This window comes from Scylla paramamosain, chromosome 8 (genome assembly GCF_035594125.1).
Source record: "Scylla paramamosain isolate STU-SP2022 chromosome 8, ASM3559412v1, whole genome shotgun sequence".
In the NCBI taxonomy this organism is placed as follows: Eukaryota; Metazoa; Arthropoda; class Malacostraca; order Decapoda; family Portunidae; genus Scylla; species Scylla paramamosain.
The window spans coordinates 27158194-27173461 of record NC_087158.1 but is presented as its reverse complement, the minus strand read 5'-3'; the positions used below and the strand labels follow the sequence as shown (position 1 = coordinate 27173461).

Sequence of the window (15268 nt, the reverse complement as noted above, 5' to 3'; positions counted from 1 at the left end):
ACTCAATAGCATGTAATTGGTTGTCTAAACTCGAGGACAACTGTTACAACTAAAATAGCCAATCTTACACAAGACGAGTTATGACAAAGAACACACTAACATATGACATTGAAGCAAGCGTGGTTGTTGACAGAGAAACTATAGGCAAGAGGAAAGGATGCAGCCAGGCAGGAGACCCTTTATGAACACTGATATGGCACCTCATGAACAGCTTCCCAGAACAGAGTATAGGCTAGGCCTCAGTGTGAACACATTATATGCCTGTTACACTCGCAAATATGAGTTTACACCTCCAAGAAAGCAGCTAATTAGCACCTGTAAGGAAAGTTGATAAGCACCTGTAAGAAAAGTTGTTAAGCACCTGTAAGGAAAATTGATTAGCACCTGTAAGGAAAGTTGATTAGCACCTGTAAAGAAAGTTGATTAGCACCTGTAAGCAAAGTTATTAGCACCTGTAAAGAAAGTTGATTAGCACCTGTAAGCAAAGTTGATTAGCACCTGTAAAGAAAGTTGATTAGCACCTGTAAGCAAAGTTATTAGCACCTGTAAGGAAAGTTGATTAGCACCTGTAAGCAAAGTTGATTAGCACCTGTAAAGAAAGTTGATTAGCACCTGTAAGCAAAGTTATTAGCACCTGTAAAGAAAGTTGATTAGCACCTGTAAGCAAAGTTGATTAGCACCTGTAAGCAAAGTTGATTAGCACCTGTAAGCAAAGTTGATTAGCACCTGTAAGCAAAGTTGATTAGCACCTGTAAAGAAAGTTGATTAGCACCTGTAAGGAAAATTGATTAGCACCTGTAAGGAAAATTGATTAGCACCTGTAAGGAAAATTGATTAGCACCTGTAAGGAAAATTGATTAGCACCTGTAAGGAAAATTGATTAGCACCTGTAAGGTAATTTGATTAACACCTGTAAGAAAACAACTAGCATCTGTAAGGAAAGTTGATTAGCACCTGTAAGAAAACGGTTAATTAGCACCTGTAATAATAGTAGTCATTAACACCTGCAAGGAAAAGTTTAAGTTTAATAAGGCGAAAAACACTACATGCTTTCCGTACCTTTCATCAGTGACTGCTCCCCTTGAGACGTCTGGTTACTTTGCGCTTCCCACCTCCCTCAATATATGCTTCATCATAACCACTGAGCTGATTTTCTTCTTGAACTCCCGTCTTGAATTTGCACATTGGGTGTCATCATTGCGGCGGCGAAACGCATTACCTCCTCCTCGGGTAATTCTGTCGCCTTCAAATATCAATAGAATCCTGTAAAAGATTACATCAAATTAGTATACTGTGGCAGATAATTAATGTTAGGTTTAACAAGTAGTATTCTTAGCATTGTATAGCCATGAGTCAAGCCGTCATGTACTGTACCTTCTCTGATACGGTATTCCACTGGTGTTCATCTCCGCACCACTTCGCCACTGACAATAATTACTTCTTCCCTTTGCATGACGTTACTCCTTGCTGCGTTATCAGGGGCGTCACTATTGAATAATCTAATTAATTAGTGTACCTGAAAGGGAAGAGGGTTAGCAGCCTGACGCCCTATCATCCTACCGCCTAGGAAACGCAGTTTTGTACTTATGTTTCGAAGAGGAGCTCCAGCGATGTCCCGCGAAGCGATGAAGTATGGGCACTTACCTGAAAAAAAAAATAAATAAAATATACAATTTGTTACCTGAGCGATAGTTTTAATGATGTATATTTCAGTTAAACTACCACACGGTCTTTAAAGAAGGCCACTACACAATGATCAAGCCAGATAACCTCCGGCCTGGTGTTGAAATTCTCCCACCAGGCTATTATATTAACGACTATAACCCTCATTACCTCACTGCAAGCATGAGTACCTACCGTAATGACGAGATGAGGTAAAGGACCGATGACTTGATTAATTACGCACACACAGACACGCACGGAAAATAAAAGCGCACACAATGACTAACGCGCCGCAAGCTATGCCCATCGCAGGCCGTCACCAGTCTCTTTGCCATGCCCTGTCTACGTGACTCGAGTCGCGTGGCAAGCAACAGCTACGTGGTGGGTCTCCGAATCCATAGCTGTTAACTTTTATTTTGGATATCACACCCCATGACTCGTGGCTTGTGTCTTTATCTCAGCTTTAGTTCATAACCTGCGAGCTTTATTGTCTGCTAATGTGTGTGTGTGCGTGTGTGTGTGTGTTAAGTAATCGGAAATTATAGGTATGATGATAAATTAAGATTGTTTGCCATGTTCTTTCTACTTCGGGCACGGATACGGACGCTTACACGTGGAAGCTTGGGAATGGTGGACGCTGACTCTATGTCCCCCACTTTTGCCCCCTACCCATAATTCCGTATTCTCAAACGCTGTTTATTAATGCTTATAATACACTTACATCTCAATCTTAGAGCATTTTATCCATTTTTAAGATCAGATAAATTATATAGTCCATTTATCTGCATGTATGTGTGTTTAAAATTACTGTAAAAAGAAATATAGGAAAGGTTCTGAAAACACAGGTAATGCATTTAAATCTCCCAATTAGTACGTTTTTTTATTTATTTATTTTTTTTACTTATCCGGATTTAAAGCCAGAATAAATTAAGTCTCATTTATATGCATGCACGTTTGGTTAAAATGGTTGGTGATATCAAGAAAAAAATATTACACATTAAGATCACTGCCTTCCTTCCTTTCTCCCCAACTTTCCCCCAACTCCGTCACGCCACATTTCCCCCCACCTACCTCCCTCTCTTCGGTCTTCCACATTCCCATCTGCTCCTCAATATACCTATAGTTCTGTAAATGTTGAAACAACCCTCATCTTTAATATTACAGTAGATTAATTGGTTGGTGTGATATGGAAATTATGATGTATCCTTAGCTGAGAGAAATTCATGGTATTACGTGATAATGGTAAGGTGATGAAGGGAGAGGGAGGGAGTTACTAGCCTCCACCCAGCCCACACTGAGATTATTGCGTCTAATTTGAGAAATAGATGAAACAGATGGAATTCAAACCTTATTGCTGCATTTAGAAACACTCAGTTGGTATAAATTACACATAGAGTTTGTATTTTAGGTCCTAGAGAAGGATATGTTTGATATTGCACCATATTACCAGGATTAGCAGAGGGTGGACGCCCTAGGTGAGGCTAGAGGGGATAATTCGGCCGTAAGAGAGGGAGGCGGTGGTGTCAGAAGCATATAGGCAAGGGTATAGGGCCGAGAAGCGACGACTGGTTTTATGTAACTTCCCTACCTTGGGATAGTGTACAGATAAAAGCCAGTAATCCATCAGTGAGACGCAGGTTACGGGTGGAAGCAGCAGGAGAGGCGTGGACGTGGCACGTGGGGAGGAGTCGAAGCTCCGAAACTCTGAGACAGTGATATATATATATATATATATATATATATATATATATATATATATATATATATATATATATATATATATATATATATATATATATATGGACGCTTATAAATCACTTGAAGAATGATATTAATACATCTCTCTCTCTCTCTCTCTCTCCTTCCGAATGTTCTGGTTTCGAAGCAGTGAAACACTTCTGTCCCGTACCCCCTCTCAAGGTGTTCAAAAGGAGGGATTTAGCCTCCATCCAGATCACACTGAGATTATTGCGTCTTATCAGAGAAACAAGAAAAAATGATACAGTTTCGCAATAAAATGTTATCGGTGCATTTCCGAACTTGAATTTACAAGTGGAGTTTGTATTCTAGGTCCTAAAGAAGAATATGCTTTAGATTACACCATGTTATCAGGGTTAGCAGCGGGTAGTGGTCCTGGATGAGGCTAAAGGGAATAGTTGGGCTGCTCGAGATGGAGGCGGTGTGTCAGAGGCATATACAGTCAAGAGTAAAGGGCCGGAGAGCGTCGACTGGCTCTTTGTTTGTTCCTTAGTTTCTTGTAGTGTACAGATATTCCATCAGTATTCCATCAGTGAGGCGCAGGTTACGGGTGGGAGCAGCACGAGAGGCGTGGACGTGGCAACGCGGGAACGAGTCGAAGCTCCGAAACTCTGAGATGGTGTTATGCTTATCAAAATATGGACGCTTATATTTCACTTGAAGAATGATATTAATACATCTCTCTCTCTCTCTCTCTCTCTCTCTCTCTCTCTCTCTCTCTCTCTCTCTCTGTCCGAGCGTTATGGTTTCGAAGCAATAAAACACTTCTGTCCCATCATCCCCTCCTTCCTGAGGGTATAGTAGTCCTCACTGTAGCTCTAATGTTGAAATAACCCTCATCTCTATTGCTGCATTAGTTTACTGGAGTGATTTTAATAGGAAGAAGAGGAAGATGGTGATGAAGAAGAAAGGTTATGATGTTTATGTATCTGAGAGAGAAAAATCAGAGTAATAGATGAGAATGGTAAGGTGTTCAAGGGGGGATTCCTAGCCTCCACTCAGACCACACTGAGATTATTGCGTCTTATCAGAGAAACAAGAAAAAAAATATAGTTTCGTAATGAAATGTTATCGGTGCATTTACAAACACTTTAATTTACAGGTGGGGTTTGTATTTTAGGTCCCAGGGAAGGATATGCTTGAGATTACACTATGTGATCAGGGTTAGCAGCGGGTGGAGGCCCCACGGTGAGGCTAGAGCTAGTAATTGGGCTGTTTGAGGCAGAGGAGGTGTTGTAAAGTGCCGAGGAGCATTGTGTCGGTCACTTGGCGCTCTCTTTCTGCCTGGGTGTTCTTGTTTCGAAGCAATGAAACAAAAAAATAAATAAATGAATGGATAAATACGTAAAATAAGTAAACAGATAAATAATCAGGTAAATACATCGGTAAGTAATAAAATGAATCAATGAATAAAGAAATAGTACTAAATAAAGTAATAAAACTAAAAAAATGAAAAATAAAAAAATAAAAAGTACATAGTTACCTCCTTGTGTGCTATCTTTCTGGCATGACTGAAAGTATTATGGAACTGACTAAATATACCCGTTTACATATCTTTTCTCATTTCACTATATATATCATTATCTATATTTTGCTGCAAAGACTTCCCCCAAACCTTCGCCACATACCTCTGTTGGGTGCGTGTCACCCACGGTCACCCACGTGAAGGCAATAATATAGCTGAATTTACACTTATAGTTCAACAATGTTGCACTTTATGTGCAATTTACGCATCTGTCCATACAAGGTGTGTACCGCTACGGGTGTCCAGTGGTGAAGGGTGACGGGTGACCTGGGCGAGGCTAGGCTAGTGAAATGCTCGGGGTAGATTGCTGTAAGTTAAAATTTCGTGCATATCACAGCATTACGATGAAATAAAGCATGATTGTTTGAATGACGGAAAAAAAAAAATAATGTGTAGGTCAGAATCATGAGCCAGGTGGTAAGGAAGAGTTAGGTCGAGAGTTGTCTTGTTGTATGAACTGACAGGCATCTTTTGGTGACTGATATTCGTGCGTTACCATAATCTTTAGAACAAGAGTCTATGTAGTCATGGAATACCTGACGAGTGCCATGAAAAGTGAGAGAACAAGCATGTGGGTGGCATCCAAGGAAGCATAAAGCAGGACCTGGCACGGCGACAGGGAATGTGCCACAAGAAAGAAAAGTAGGCTGCTCTTGACTACACATCTGAGCATTCCCTTCTCAGAGAGGAAACAGGAGACAATTTCACCAAGCGACTCTACACACTAGTATTAGAAAAAAAATTACAGTTTAAAAGAAGATAAAGAAGATAACCTATAATAAAATTCTCTCTCTCTCTCTCTCTGCCTATGAATGGGCGAGTTGCGTATTGCGTGGTTGGAAGCTTGGAGGCGGAGAGCGAACTATAGTCAGGATATTTTTGTAAAATTTCTGGTAGACCGTGAAATCCTCTCGAGTTAATCCTGAAGAACAACAGCTTACCAGCCACCGACAAGTGTATTGTACTGTGAGACTGTATGTACGTCCCTACCCTGAAGACCACTTATAGGCTATCTCTACACCTTGAGTAGTCGACATCAATGATTCTAGCCCGAGTGTTCCAGCCCTGGAGAGACTGTACGTCCCAGCCCTGGAGAGACTGTAGCCCTTACCCTAGAAAAACATTACTACTGAATCTGGAGTGACGACTACCCCACCATGGACGAGGAACAGGTGAACAGCAGTAGCAGCAGCAGTGCCATGGGTCGCCGGTCACCTGGTCCAACATTTCATTCAAGCGAGGAGATAAAGTGGACAAAGGAAGGGTGCAGAGAGAAGAGGAAAACTGACAAAATTAACATTGAGGAAACAAGAAGCACGGAGACGGAAATTTACGAAGATACGAATAAGGATGAAGTAGTCAGGACACGCCCGGAATGGTGGTGGGACTACCGGGAAATACTGAGCGGCGCCACGGGCCCTATGATGGTTGATCGCGACGACAGTGGCATCCTGTTTGCAGAGCTGATGTTAGACGTGGCTGAGATGGATATGTCGCCGCCCACTGTCGGCCCCGCGCGAGTGGCCTGGGCGCGACGAGTGGCTGCCTTGAAGGAAAGACTGCGGGTGAAGAAGATGCGAAGACGTGACGGCTCCTGCACGCCCCTCGCCACCAAAATTAATCAGCATCTGGGAGATGTATTTTCAATGTTTTTGTTTTTCAAGAAAGCCAGTATAAGAAGAAAACTGAAACATGAGTATAATAAAAAGAAAATATAATGTGATGTTGCACCTGTGTAAGTGTACTAACTTCACTACTGCGGATAAAAGTTTTCTTTTTTTTTTCTGTTCTTGTAATATATAGCCAGGAATGGTATATTGTCTTCCATTTTATGAATAAAAAAGAAGTATAATATTACTATCATTATCCTTCCCGACTATGTATGCATATAACCCTTATCTCTTATTGTACTTACATGCACCACCCTCTAGCTGCGCTCCACCGCCACACGCAAACCTTACCGTCATCCTTCCTGGCGTAATGTAAACATGGTAGTAACTTATTTCACTAGATTCCTTGGCACTGATCTTCCTTGCCACTCATCACGTCTGAGCAAGGCGGCAAGGGGGTGAAACATGGTTATAAACGACTTTTCTGTCAGTAGTGTTGTCAGAGCACTCCAAGAAATAAATCTATACAACAATATTTCACATGCCGCTGTGACTGATCCGGGTATTATATTAATGTTATATATAGTTCGCATAAAGATACAAGGCAATGAGCTCCCAAAACCAAATAGCACTGAATCTACAACGAACCAACAAGAAGGTCAACTACATTCCAAGATTCGGCAGCTCGATGCAGCGGTTTGGTGCTAAGACCTGAGCCCCGCCGCACCGCACTCGCTCAACCACGTCCCCTTTCCCGGAGAGAAATTTGGTTGAAAATTTGTATCTTTATTCAAGCATGAAAGACATATTAACTACATACATAAATTACAGTGACTAGAATGCATACTTTGGTTAAACGAAACATTCATACAAAACACTTAACACAAGAATCTAAGTCGACACAGGACAGGATACACATCTGTGCAAAAAACACACAAGCACGCATACACAGCCTATCGAAGCAATGCTAAATAAACATCACAGAGTTTTTAGCGCTTCGTCTGACGCTTCATTACGTGACAAGCGCCTTCCTCCTCAGTGGCCTTCACGAAGTTCACATAATTCCAAGGCACCGGAACTGAGGAAGAAAGAGAGCGACGGAGGGAATGAAACCACCAGATCCCGCAGACATCCGTGGTTGTGAGCTGAGAGGAATATGAGAGAAAGATCAGAGAAGAAGCACATTGGTGAGAAGAGCTGCCGTCACCACCAGGGCGGGGGCAACGGTGGAGGGGGCGTGGTTGCATCCGTCCCAGGTACAGGTATCGTGGCATACCTCCATCTGCTGGCCGCCCTTCGTCCTGCCTCTCTCACAGTCCCACCCCATGTCAGTCGGGGCGCATGTGCGGACAAGTGACAGCATCTTACCTGTGAAATTCACAGCCATGATAATCTTACTCCACTCATATCTGCTGATCGTAGTACCATTATGTTGATGATACGTGTGTGTGTGTGTGTGTGTGTGTGTGTGTGTGTGTGTGTGTGTGTGTACTTGTTTCGCGCATTAAGCAACCGATGTTAGGATAGATACTTCAGTCTGTTAGTTTTGTACGCATAGTGCTCTCCTGCGCGTCGGAGGGGACCGATAAGAATGGTATAAAGAAAAAAAAAAAAACATGTTCTTTACACACATACGCACACTCAAACACACCTCTACTACTACTACTACTACCACTACCACTACTACTACTTCTACTACTACTTCTATTACCACCACCACCATCCCTATCACTACCACTCACGCGAGTCTTCCCTGACTGGCGTGTAGGTGTGGATAGTGAGACACACACTCATGCCTCTGCCACACTCGATGGGCGGCGGCGGCTTAACGAAACACTCGTCCTCGCGCCCCTCTGCCTCGCACTGCACGCACCGGATGCCGCATGCTGGAGGGAGTCAAGGGCTGGTAGTGTTGTGTGAAGCAGTTAAAGTCATCCTAGGTGCACGATTTTTTTCGAAGGGTACTTAGAAACAATGGGGTACATGGAGGGGTACACGACATGGCCAGTGTGCATTAGAAGGCTCCGTGAAAAAAAAAAAATGTTTTATGAGAAATTATGCGTTATGTAAAAAATGAATTTAAAATAAGGTTAAAGTATGAGAGCATTATGTATTTATTAGCATATTACACTCGAACAGAAATTGAGCCTCACATGTTTGGGGTGTGGCATTCAGCACCTATATAACAGATATTTATGACCTATTGGGTATTCTCTGTGTTTACTATAGAGGCCTAATATTTTCATTTACATATTTTCAGTCTCAAAACTAGAGAAAAACGAGAAATATTCATGCATTTTTTTTTTCTTTTTACTAATAGTCCTAGGTGTTGTAGCAAATGAAATTCTCAAAAACTCAAAAGTGGAGGACGGGAGAAAAGAGGAGGAGTGAGCAAAAGCTGAAAAAAAAGAGAAACTGATAGGCAGAGAAAGGCTGGAGAATGATAGAACATAGACTGAGAAGAGTAGAGGTTGATAGGAAATGCTGTCGATATCTCTAATGAGTGGAGGATCAAGGGGAAGGAGAAACGAACTCTTAAAGGAATATAAAAAAATGAAATCCTTTTTTTTTTTTTTCTCGGGCTGTTTCAAATCCAATCACACAGACAGACAAATAGACTCACCTTGATGGGTCAGAGCCAGCAGCAGCAGGAGGAGGAGGAGGAACGGGAGGTAAAGGATATCAGGGAGAGGTCGTGAAAGGGCCATGTCTAACTCTCGCCTTCCAAACTGAAATGTAAATGAATCCTCGCGTAAGTAATGACAGTATTAAAGAATTGTATATGTAAAGAATTGTGCCATCTTTAATTAAGCGGTTGTTCACTATTGCCACTCGAAAAATTACAGAAATAGTTACGGTAAACAGGAACAGCAGGAGCGATAAGGAGGAAAGTTAAAGAATTCACTACCATGCACTCATTATACCACCACCATTACCACCGCGCCAGTACTATCACCATCAAAGTACCATTCAGTTGTAATCATAAAAGAAAGAACATTTCAATTTGCCATGTGCAGTGAAGATGAATACACATATACACATGCCAAGACGCAAAACAGAGTAACGGTGAATACAGGAGGCTACTCAACTTCTGCCCAAGACTGCACCCATCACACCACTGTCTTGTGTTGTTAAACGCACTGAACATTCACTAGAACTATTTCCAAACACGACAGGAATGACTCAAACGGGATTTTATGTGCTTTTCCCACTGATGGTACAGACTACACGGCAAACTATCGCTAGAATCATGAAAACACCCGTGAAAACCCTGACAACTTATTCAAGGGGCTGTTAAAAGTATTCTTAAACGCACTGCTTTCATTAGAGCTATTTCCAAAAACTACAGGGAAGTTTAATTAGATTCTTGCTTATTTTCCCCACCGATGGTACAAGCTACATGAAAAATTATCTTTAGAATCACGAAAACACCAGTGAAAACCTTGATAACTTACACAAGAGCCTGTTAAATGTTAAAAGTCGAAGTGCTGAAAAGTCTAGCAATACGAAACAGTACTGTCCTTTACACAGACCCACATCACACTGGCCACATGACACAGGACGATCCCGAGCCTTGACTCCCTTGAGGGCTGAAGGCTACGAGATCGGTGGGGCGTATTGAGTTTTACACCTCACCACCTTGCCGGGACTTGGGAGGCTTCGGGCAGTCGGCAGCGACCTCGGCACACATGGTTATTGAGTTTGTCGCTCGTCTGACTTCTCCTTAGTGGACAAGATGTATTGTACTGATTCCTTACCTCTCTCTCTCTCTCTCTCTCTCTCTCTCTCTCTCTCACTCTGGAACTTCACACACTTCACTTCACTGTAGTACATTACACTTTACTTCACCGTTCCATACTCTATTTTCACTCCTCACCTCACTGCTTCACTTATAAGATTCTCTATCAAAAGACTGTTGTGACCCTAATAATTTTCTTGTTTCTTAACCGCCAACCTCCCCACGCCTCTCTCTTCCCTCCTTACCTAAAGCGTCCCTCTCCTCTACCCTCCTGTCACGATTCCCATTCCGTGATACAAAAGATACGAAAATCTTCTCCTTCTCCAGCCATTCACTGCACCCACCTCCCCAACCCCCGAGAAAAGACGCGTCTCCCCCCAGGTCACGCTGTTATATCTCAGGCTTTACGTCCCCACGATGCATTACTTATCTTGATTGGCTTCCCAAACTGCAAACACAAGCACAATAGAATTAAGTGAAGGAACTGTTTTCGTGGGCTTGAGAAATATGATCCTTATCTCTCTCTCTCTCTCTCTCTCTCTCTCTCTCTCTCTCTCTCTCTCTCTCTCTCTCTCTCTCTCTCTCTCTCTCTCTCTATCTCTCTGTGTGTGTGTGTGTGTGTGTGTGTCTGCAACATTTAAGCAGCATCATGGAGGCCTAAAGATGGTAAAGATTTGTCTTCGTCACTCTCACATTAATCATTCATCCCTCCATTATCTTATTTCACAGGTATACAGGGCTATCGAAAAAGAGACATTAGTTCTCACTAAGGTATGTATTCTGAAACGTTCTGCTCTCACACCACGACTATTTTCAAAGACGACAAGTTATTAGCTGGGTTCTCAAGAGTGTTTCTTCTGTTAATAATGGAGAAATCTTATTAATCTGTCACTAGAACCGTAAAAACACCCTTAAAAAAAACACATCACTTCAACTAGACTAGAGCCTTTTGAATATAGTGAAGATGCAGCACAGAAGTGTTTCAGAATATGTTCCTAAGCCAGGTCTTGACTTTCTCTTGTGCTACGAAGGCAAATACCTCGTCAACAGCAGGGAGGACCAGCACGCCGCAAGTCAAGACAGATGAAGGCTGGTGGCGCCGCACGGGACAAGAGATATACTATACTTAGCTCGTACAGTATATACCAGCTCCTTGGCAAATGGGAGTCGGCGAGGAACTTACAGCGGATATCAAAACAAGTCTTCCTCTTGGTGGTTATTGTTAGAAGGATTTTGGAATGACAGACTGGTTAAAAGTGGAGTTGTGGTGAGTTGTGATGTTTGTTTGTGCTGTTGTAGGCAGGTAGTGTCTGGTTATGTGGGGGAGAATTGGTGCGTGGCTGAGAAAAGGGACAGGGAGTGAGTGATGAAGATTAGTGGACTTGTAAACCAGGACTACTTCAGGCTACAGAGAGAAGAAGACTGTGCATTTCGAGTGCCTTGTTATCGGAAAAATATATATATGGTTAGAGTTGAAATATAATTTTAAGAGGATATTAAACAAGTGTTTCGGTATCTCATCAGCAGCTGACTCAGAGGCACCGCAGCTGATGTACGGGAACAAAACAGCCGATTCAGCATATTTTGTTAATTTTGCAAACTTTATTACTGCTTCGTTCTGTCGCCGCGGTGGTTTGAGGAGATTTAAGAGGGGAAGGATAAGAGCGGGGAGGAGAGGTTATTAAATTTAAGAGAGAGAGAGAGAGAGAGAGAGAGAGAGAGAGAGAGAGAGAGAGAGAGAGAGAGAGAGAGAGAGAGGAACTTATAAGGAAATGGGGAAACTGCATTAAAAAAGAGAAGACCGAATGAGAGACAAAAAGAAAAACAACAGCAACAACATCAAGACGGATAACGAAGATGATAAGAACACACACACACACACACACACACATACAGACGGTGAACACAGGAAGCAAAACAACGCCATACATTACTTTCCTAGCCTGCCTGCAACGGGTGAGCGCCCTAAGCTACCAGTCCGTCCCCCTCCCTGGTTTTCCGACCACTCACCCCTTCTCCCACTATCACCCGCAACACAACCAACACACTCATCACATGGCGGTCATAAACTCTACCAGTGCCTTCCCTCTACTCAACACCGCTCGTTTGCAACATGACCTCTTCCTTACTTTCTTTTCTTTTTCTCGGTTTTACTTGTCATCCTTCTCTCTCGACTGTCTTACTAGAGTTATTTATTTTCCGTCCATGTTTTATCTGTTTTCCTTCTTTTTCTCTCGTTTTCATCCTTTATTCCTATCCCCGCTACTGGCTGCCTAGGAATGAACGGCCCCCTACATTATGCAAGACTACAGGAAGACTATATTCTAAAACGCTCCTGCATAGCATGTCCATTACATTCAAAAGGCTCTAGTTGAGGATACACGGGTTTTTAAGGATGTTTTTATGGTTTCAGTGACAGATTAACGAGTCTTCTATATTTTCAACAGAACAAACACTCTTATAACCCCAGCCAATCATCTCTGTGACCTTTCAGAATAGACGTGGTGAGAGCAAAACGTTTCTGGATAGAGGTCTCAGTAAGTTATGGGTAATGTACGTAGTGTGAAGTGAGTTACTGGATGGTGCAGCGGTCCATTCTGGTCTTGTGGGTTTTCTAAGGTTGGTGAGGTTAGTTGTGGTGCCTTCTTAATGTGTGTGTGTGTGTGTGTGTGTGTGTGTGTGTTATCTTTTCTTATCTGTACATTCTATTTTTCTATGGTATGCTGTTGGCAGTTCGTGTGCTTACTTCCTGGATACAACATGATAAGAGAGAGAGAGAGAGAGAGAGAGAGAGAGAGAGAGAGAGAGAGAGAGAGAGAGAGAGAGAGAGAGAGAGAGAATTCCCACATAACACCATGAGGGAGAGGAAGGAATAAATCACAACTTTACAAGAAGGACACTTCATCTCCGCGACTCCGCCCACCACACACACACACACACACACACACACACATAATTAAGACCCAAGGCGCTCGTCGATCCCAGGACAGTGGCCACGTGGTGTATGGTGACAAGTGTCGTGTGGAAGTGAGTGATGGTAAGAAAATGCTCTCCTTTCTCCCGAGCTCCACCACACACACACACACACACACACACACACACCAGCTGTATGCATGACCTCTTGGTGTGGTAAAACTGAAAGAATTCTTATTTTTTTAACAAATGGAGTAAGGGACATCGTTACTGTTATTATTATTATTTTTATACGGTAGTAGTAGTAGTAGTAGTAACAACACAACACATCATCATCAACAACAACAACAACAACAATAATAACATTCACTCCCTCATTACTAAATCACCACAAATGGAAAACGGACTTCGCAAACGCATGGATTCGTAAGGTGAAAGGATAATGTGGGCAGAAGATTAACGGGCCAGTAATGATTTCGGCAGGGCTGAGATGAGGAACGAGGGAGAGAGGGAAGGGGTCGAGGGAAAGAGTGATTCCTAGGCTGCGGTGGTGGAGCGAAAAAGATGACCCAGTGCCCTAGAAGATGGTTAACACTTAAGGGGCTTCATTTCTCCCATTCCTCCGTCGTCTTTCCACCTTGTTCTCCCTCCACCCTCACCTGCATTCTTACTCCAGTCTCCGGCCACGCAGAATATAATTACTACACCACTGTCATGGATGGTGGAGTGATATGTGAAGATTTATTTGATAAGTAGGGTCTATACACGTACAGGGACTGCCACGTGTAGGCCTGATGGTTTCTTTCGTTTCCATTATTTTCTTATGCTCTACACATTGTGGGAGGCGTAGCAGCTTTCATGAATCATTCTAAACTTAAAACTGTCGAAAAAAACTGTCCATATTGCTGTTTTTATTATTATTATTTATGAGAGAAATTGTTCAAGAGCAAAAAAATGAATTAAAAGAAGAGAGAGAGAGAGAGAGAGAGAGAGAGAGAGAGAGAGAGAGAGAGAGAGAGAGAGAGAGAGAGAGAGAGAGAGAGAGAGGCTGTCATGCCGTTCCCTGAAAAAAGAAAAAAAAGAGGAGAACCAAGAGTGAAAGAAGCTAATGAGGGCGGAAGAAAGCTGCTAAAAGTATTGATCGTTTACTGACGTAGAAAAAAAAAAAATTGTCGAGAGAAAGAAAAATCTAACTTCTTATGTTAGTCGTATGAATTATTTAAGTGACTAAACAAATGACAAAAACTCCCATTACTGTAAATACTCCCTCTCATTTCAACAGATGACCTCAATTTTGAATTCCTGTTGTCTCGGTGATCTGGGCGCAGAAGAGAAATGCTTACCAAGCCTATGGAAGAATTATCGCTTATTCTGGGAACTTGCGAAAAAAATTATCTCAGAAGGGAGGGTCGTTTCCCGTGTGTGTGTGTGTGTGTGTGTGTGTGTGTTTACATTGCTGCTATAAAGAAAATGTGTCACACTTACCGCTGCTAACGATGTTTGTGCAATCTCTCTCTCTCTCTCTCTCTCTCTCTCTCTCTCTCTCTCTCTCTCTCTCTCTCTCTCTCTCTCTCTCTCTCTCTTTTTCTGTCAGTCTCGTTCGTTCGTTCTCAAATTCACTCGCTTTTATTATTATTATTATTTATTATTATTATTATTATTATTATTATTATTATTATTATCGTCATCATTCTTGCCATTTATCATCATTCAGCGTAAACAAAACAAAACACGTACACACACACCTAATGTAGAGTGTTTACGTAAGGGATAAAATACCTGTTAAGGGAAGCAGTGAATAAGCAGTAGTCCCGTGTCCTGTACAGGCGAGAGATGGGAACGTGAAGGAGAGTGCCAAGTACATGCACACACAAGGAGAGCGGCGGCGCGGCGACTGCACGCACTGTAAGGCTGCACTCACCACACTGATAACGCCACCCGTGACCTAACTTCACATTTCCTCTCCCCCTTCTTCTCTTTACTTTGCACTGGTCCATTTCTCTCTTCATTTTTTCTCTCTCCTTCTTTTGCTTCCTCTGGTTTATTTCTCTCTTCACCTTT

General features: G+C 42.4%; 1 protein-coding gene and 1 long non-coding RNA gene across 5 annotated transcripts; both read right to left on the bottom strand.

Annotated features, from left to right (window-relative positions):
- Window positions 1–203: 203 nt before the first annotated feature.
- Window positions 204–2437, bottom strand: LOC135102606 (uncharacterized). Its single transcript, XR_010269700.1, has 3 exons — window positions 1858–2437; window positions 1375–1644; window positions 204–1263 (listed from the first exon to the last, which is right to left on the bottom strand). It is a non-coding gene; the product is annotated as an uncharacterized LOC135102606 (long non-coding RNA).
- A 4890-nt stretch (window positions 2438–7327) lies between these two features.
- On the bottom strand, window positions 7328–15181 carry LOC135103068 (uncharacterized). 4 transcript variants are annotated; one of them, XM_064009023.1, is made up of 4 exons: window positions 14987–15181; window positions 9179–9284; window positions 8298–8441; window positions 7328–7923 (listed from the first exon to the last, which is right to left on the bottom strand). In XM_064009023.1, exons 2-4 carry the CDS (start codon window positions 9261–9263, stop codon window positions 7724–7726), a joined length of 429 nt encoding a protein of 142 aa, XP_063865093.1. In that variant the 5' UTR covers window positions 9264–9284; window positions 14987–15181; the 3' UTR covers window positions 7328–7723. The 4 variants fall into 4 exon arrangements, with proteins under 4 accessions (XP_063865093.1, XP_063865096.1, XP_063865094.1 ...); XM_064009026.1 differs by lacking the exon at window positions 14987–15181 and adding an exon at window positions 11478–11714; XM_064009024.1 differs by lacking the exon at window positions 14987–15181 and adding an exon at window positions 11334–11445.
- Between the last annotated feature and the right edge of the window lie 87 nt (window positions 15182–15268).

Bases quoted from the DNA above. Each gene is read 5' to 3' on its own strand.
- LOC135103068 (XM_064009023.1), bottom strand. From the start codon at position 9,263: ATGGCCCTTTCACGACCTCTCCCTGATATCCTTTACCTCCCGTTCCTC. The intron at 8,442-9,178 runs GTGAGTCTATTT...GACTCCCTCCAG, and splicing joins GCTGGCTCTGACCCATCAAG to CATGCGGCATCCGGTGCGTG. The intron at 7,924-8,297 runs GTGAGTGGTAGT...TGAATTTCACAG, and splicing joins GCCAGTCAGGGAAGACTCGC to GTAAGATGCTGTCACTTGTC.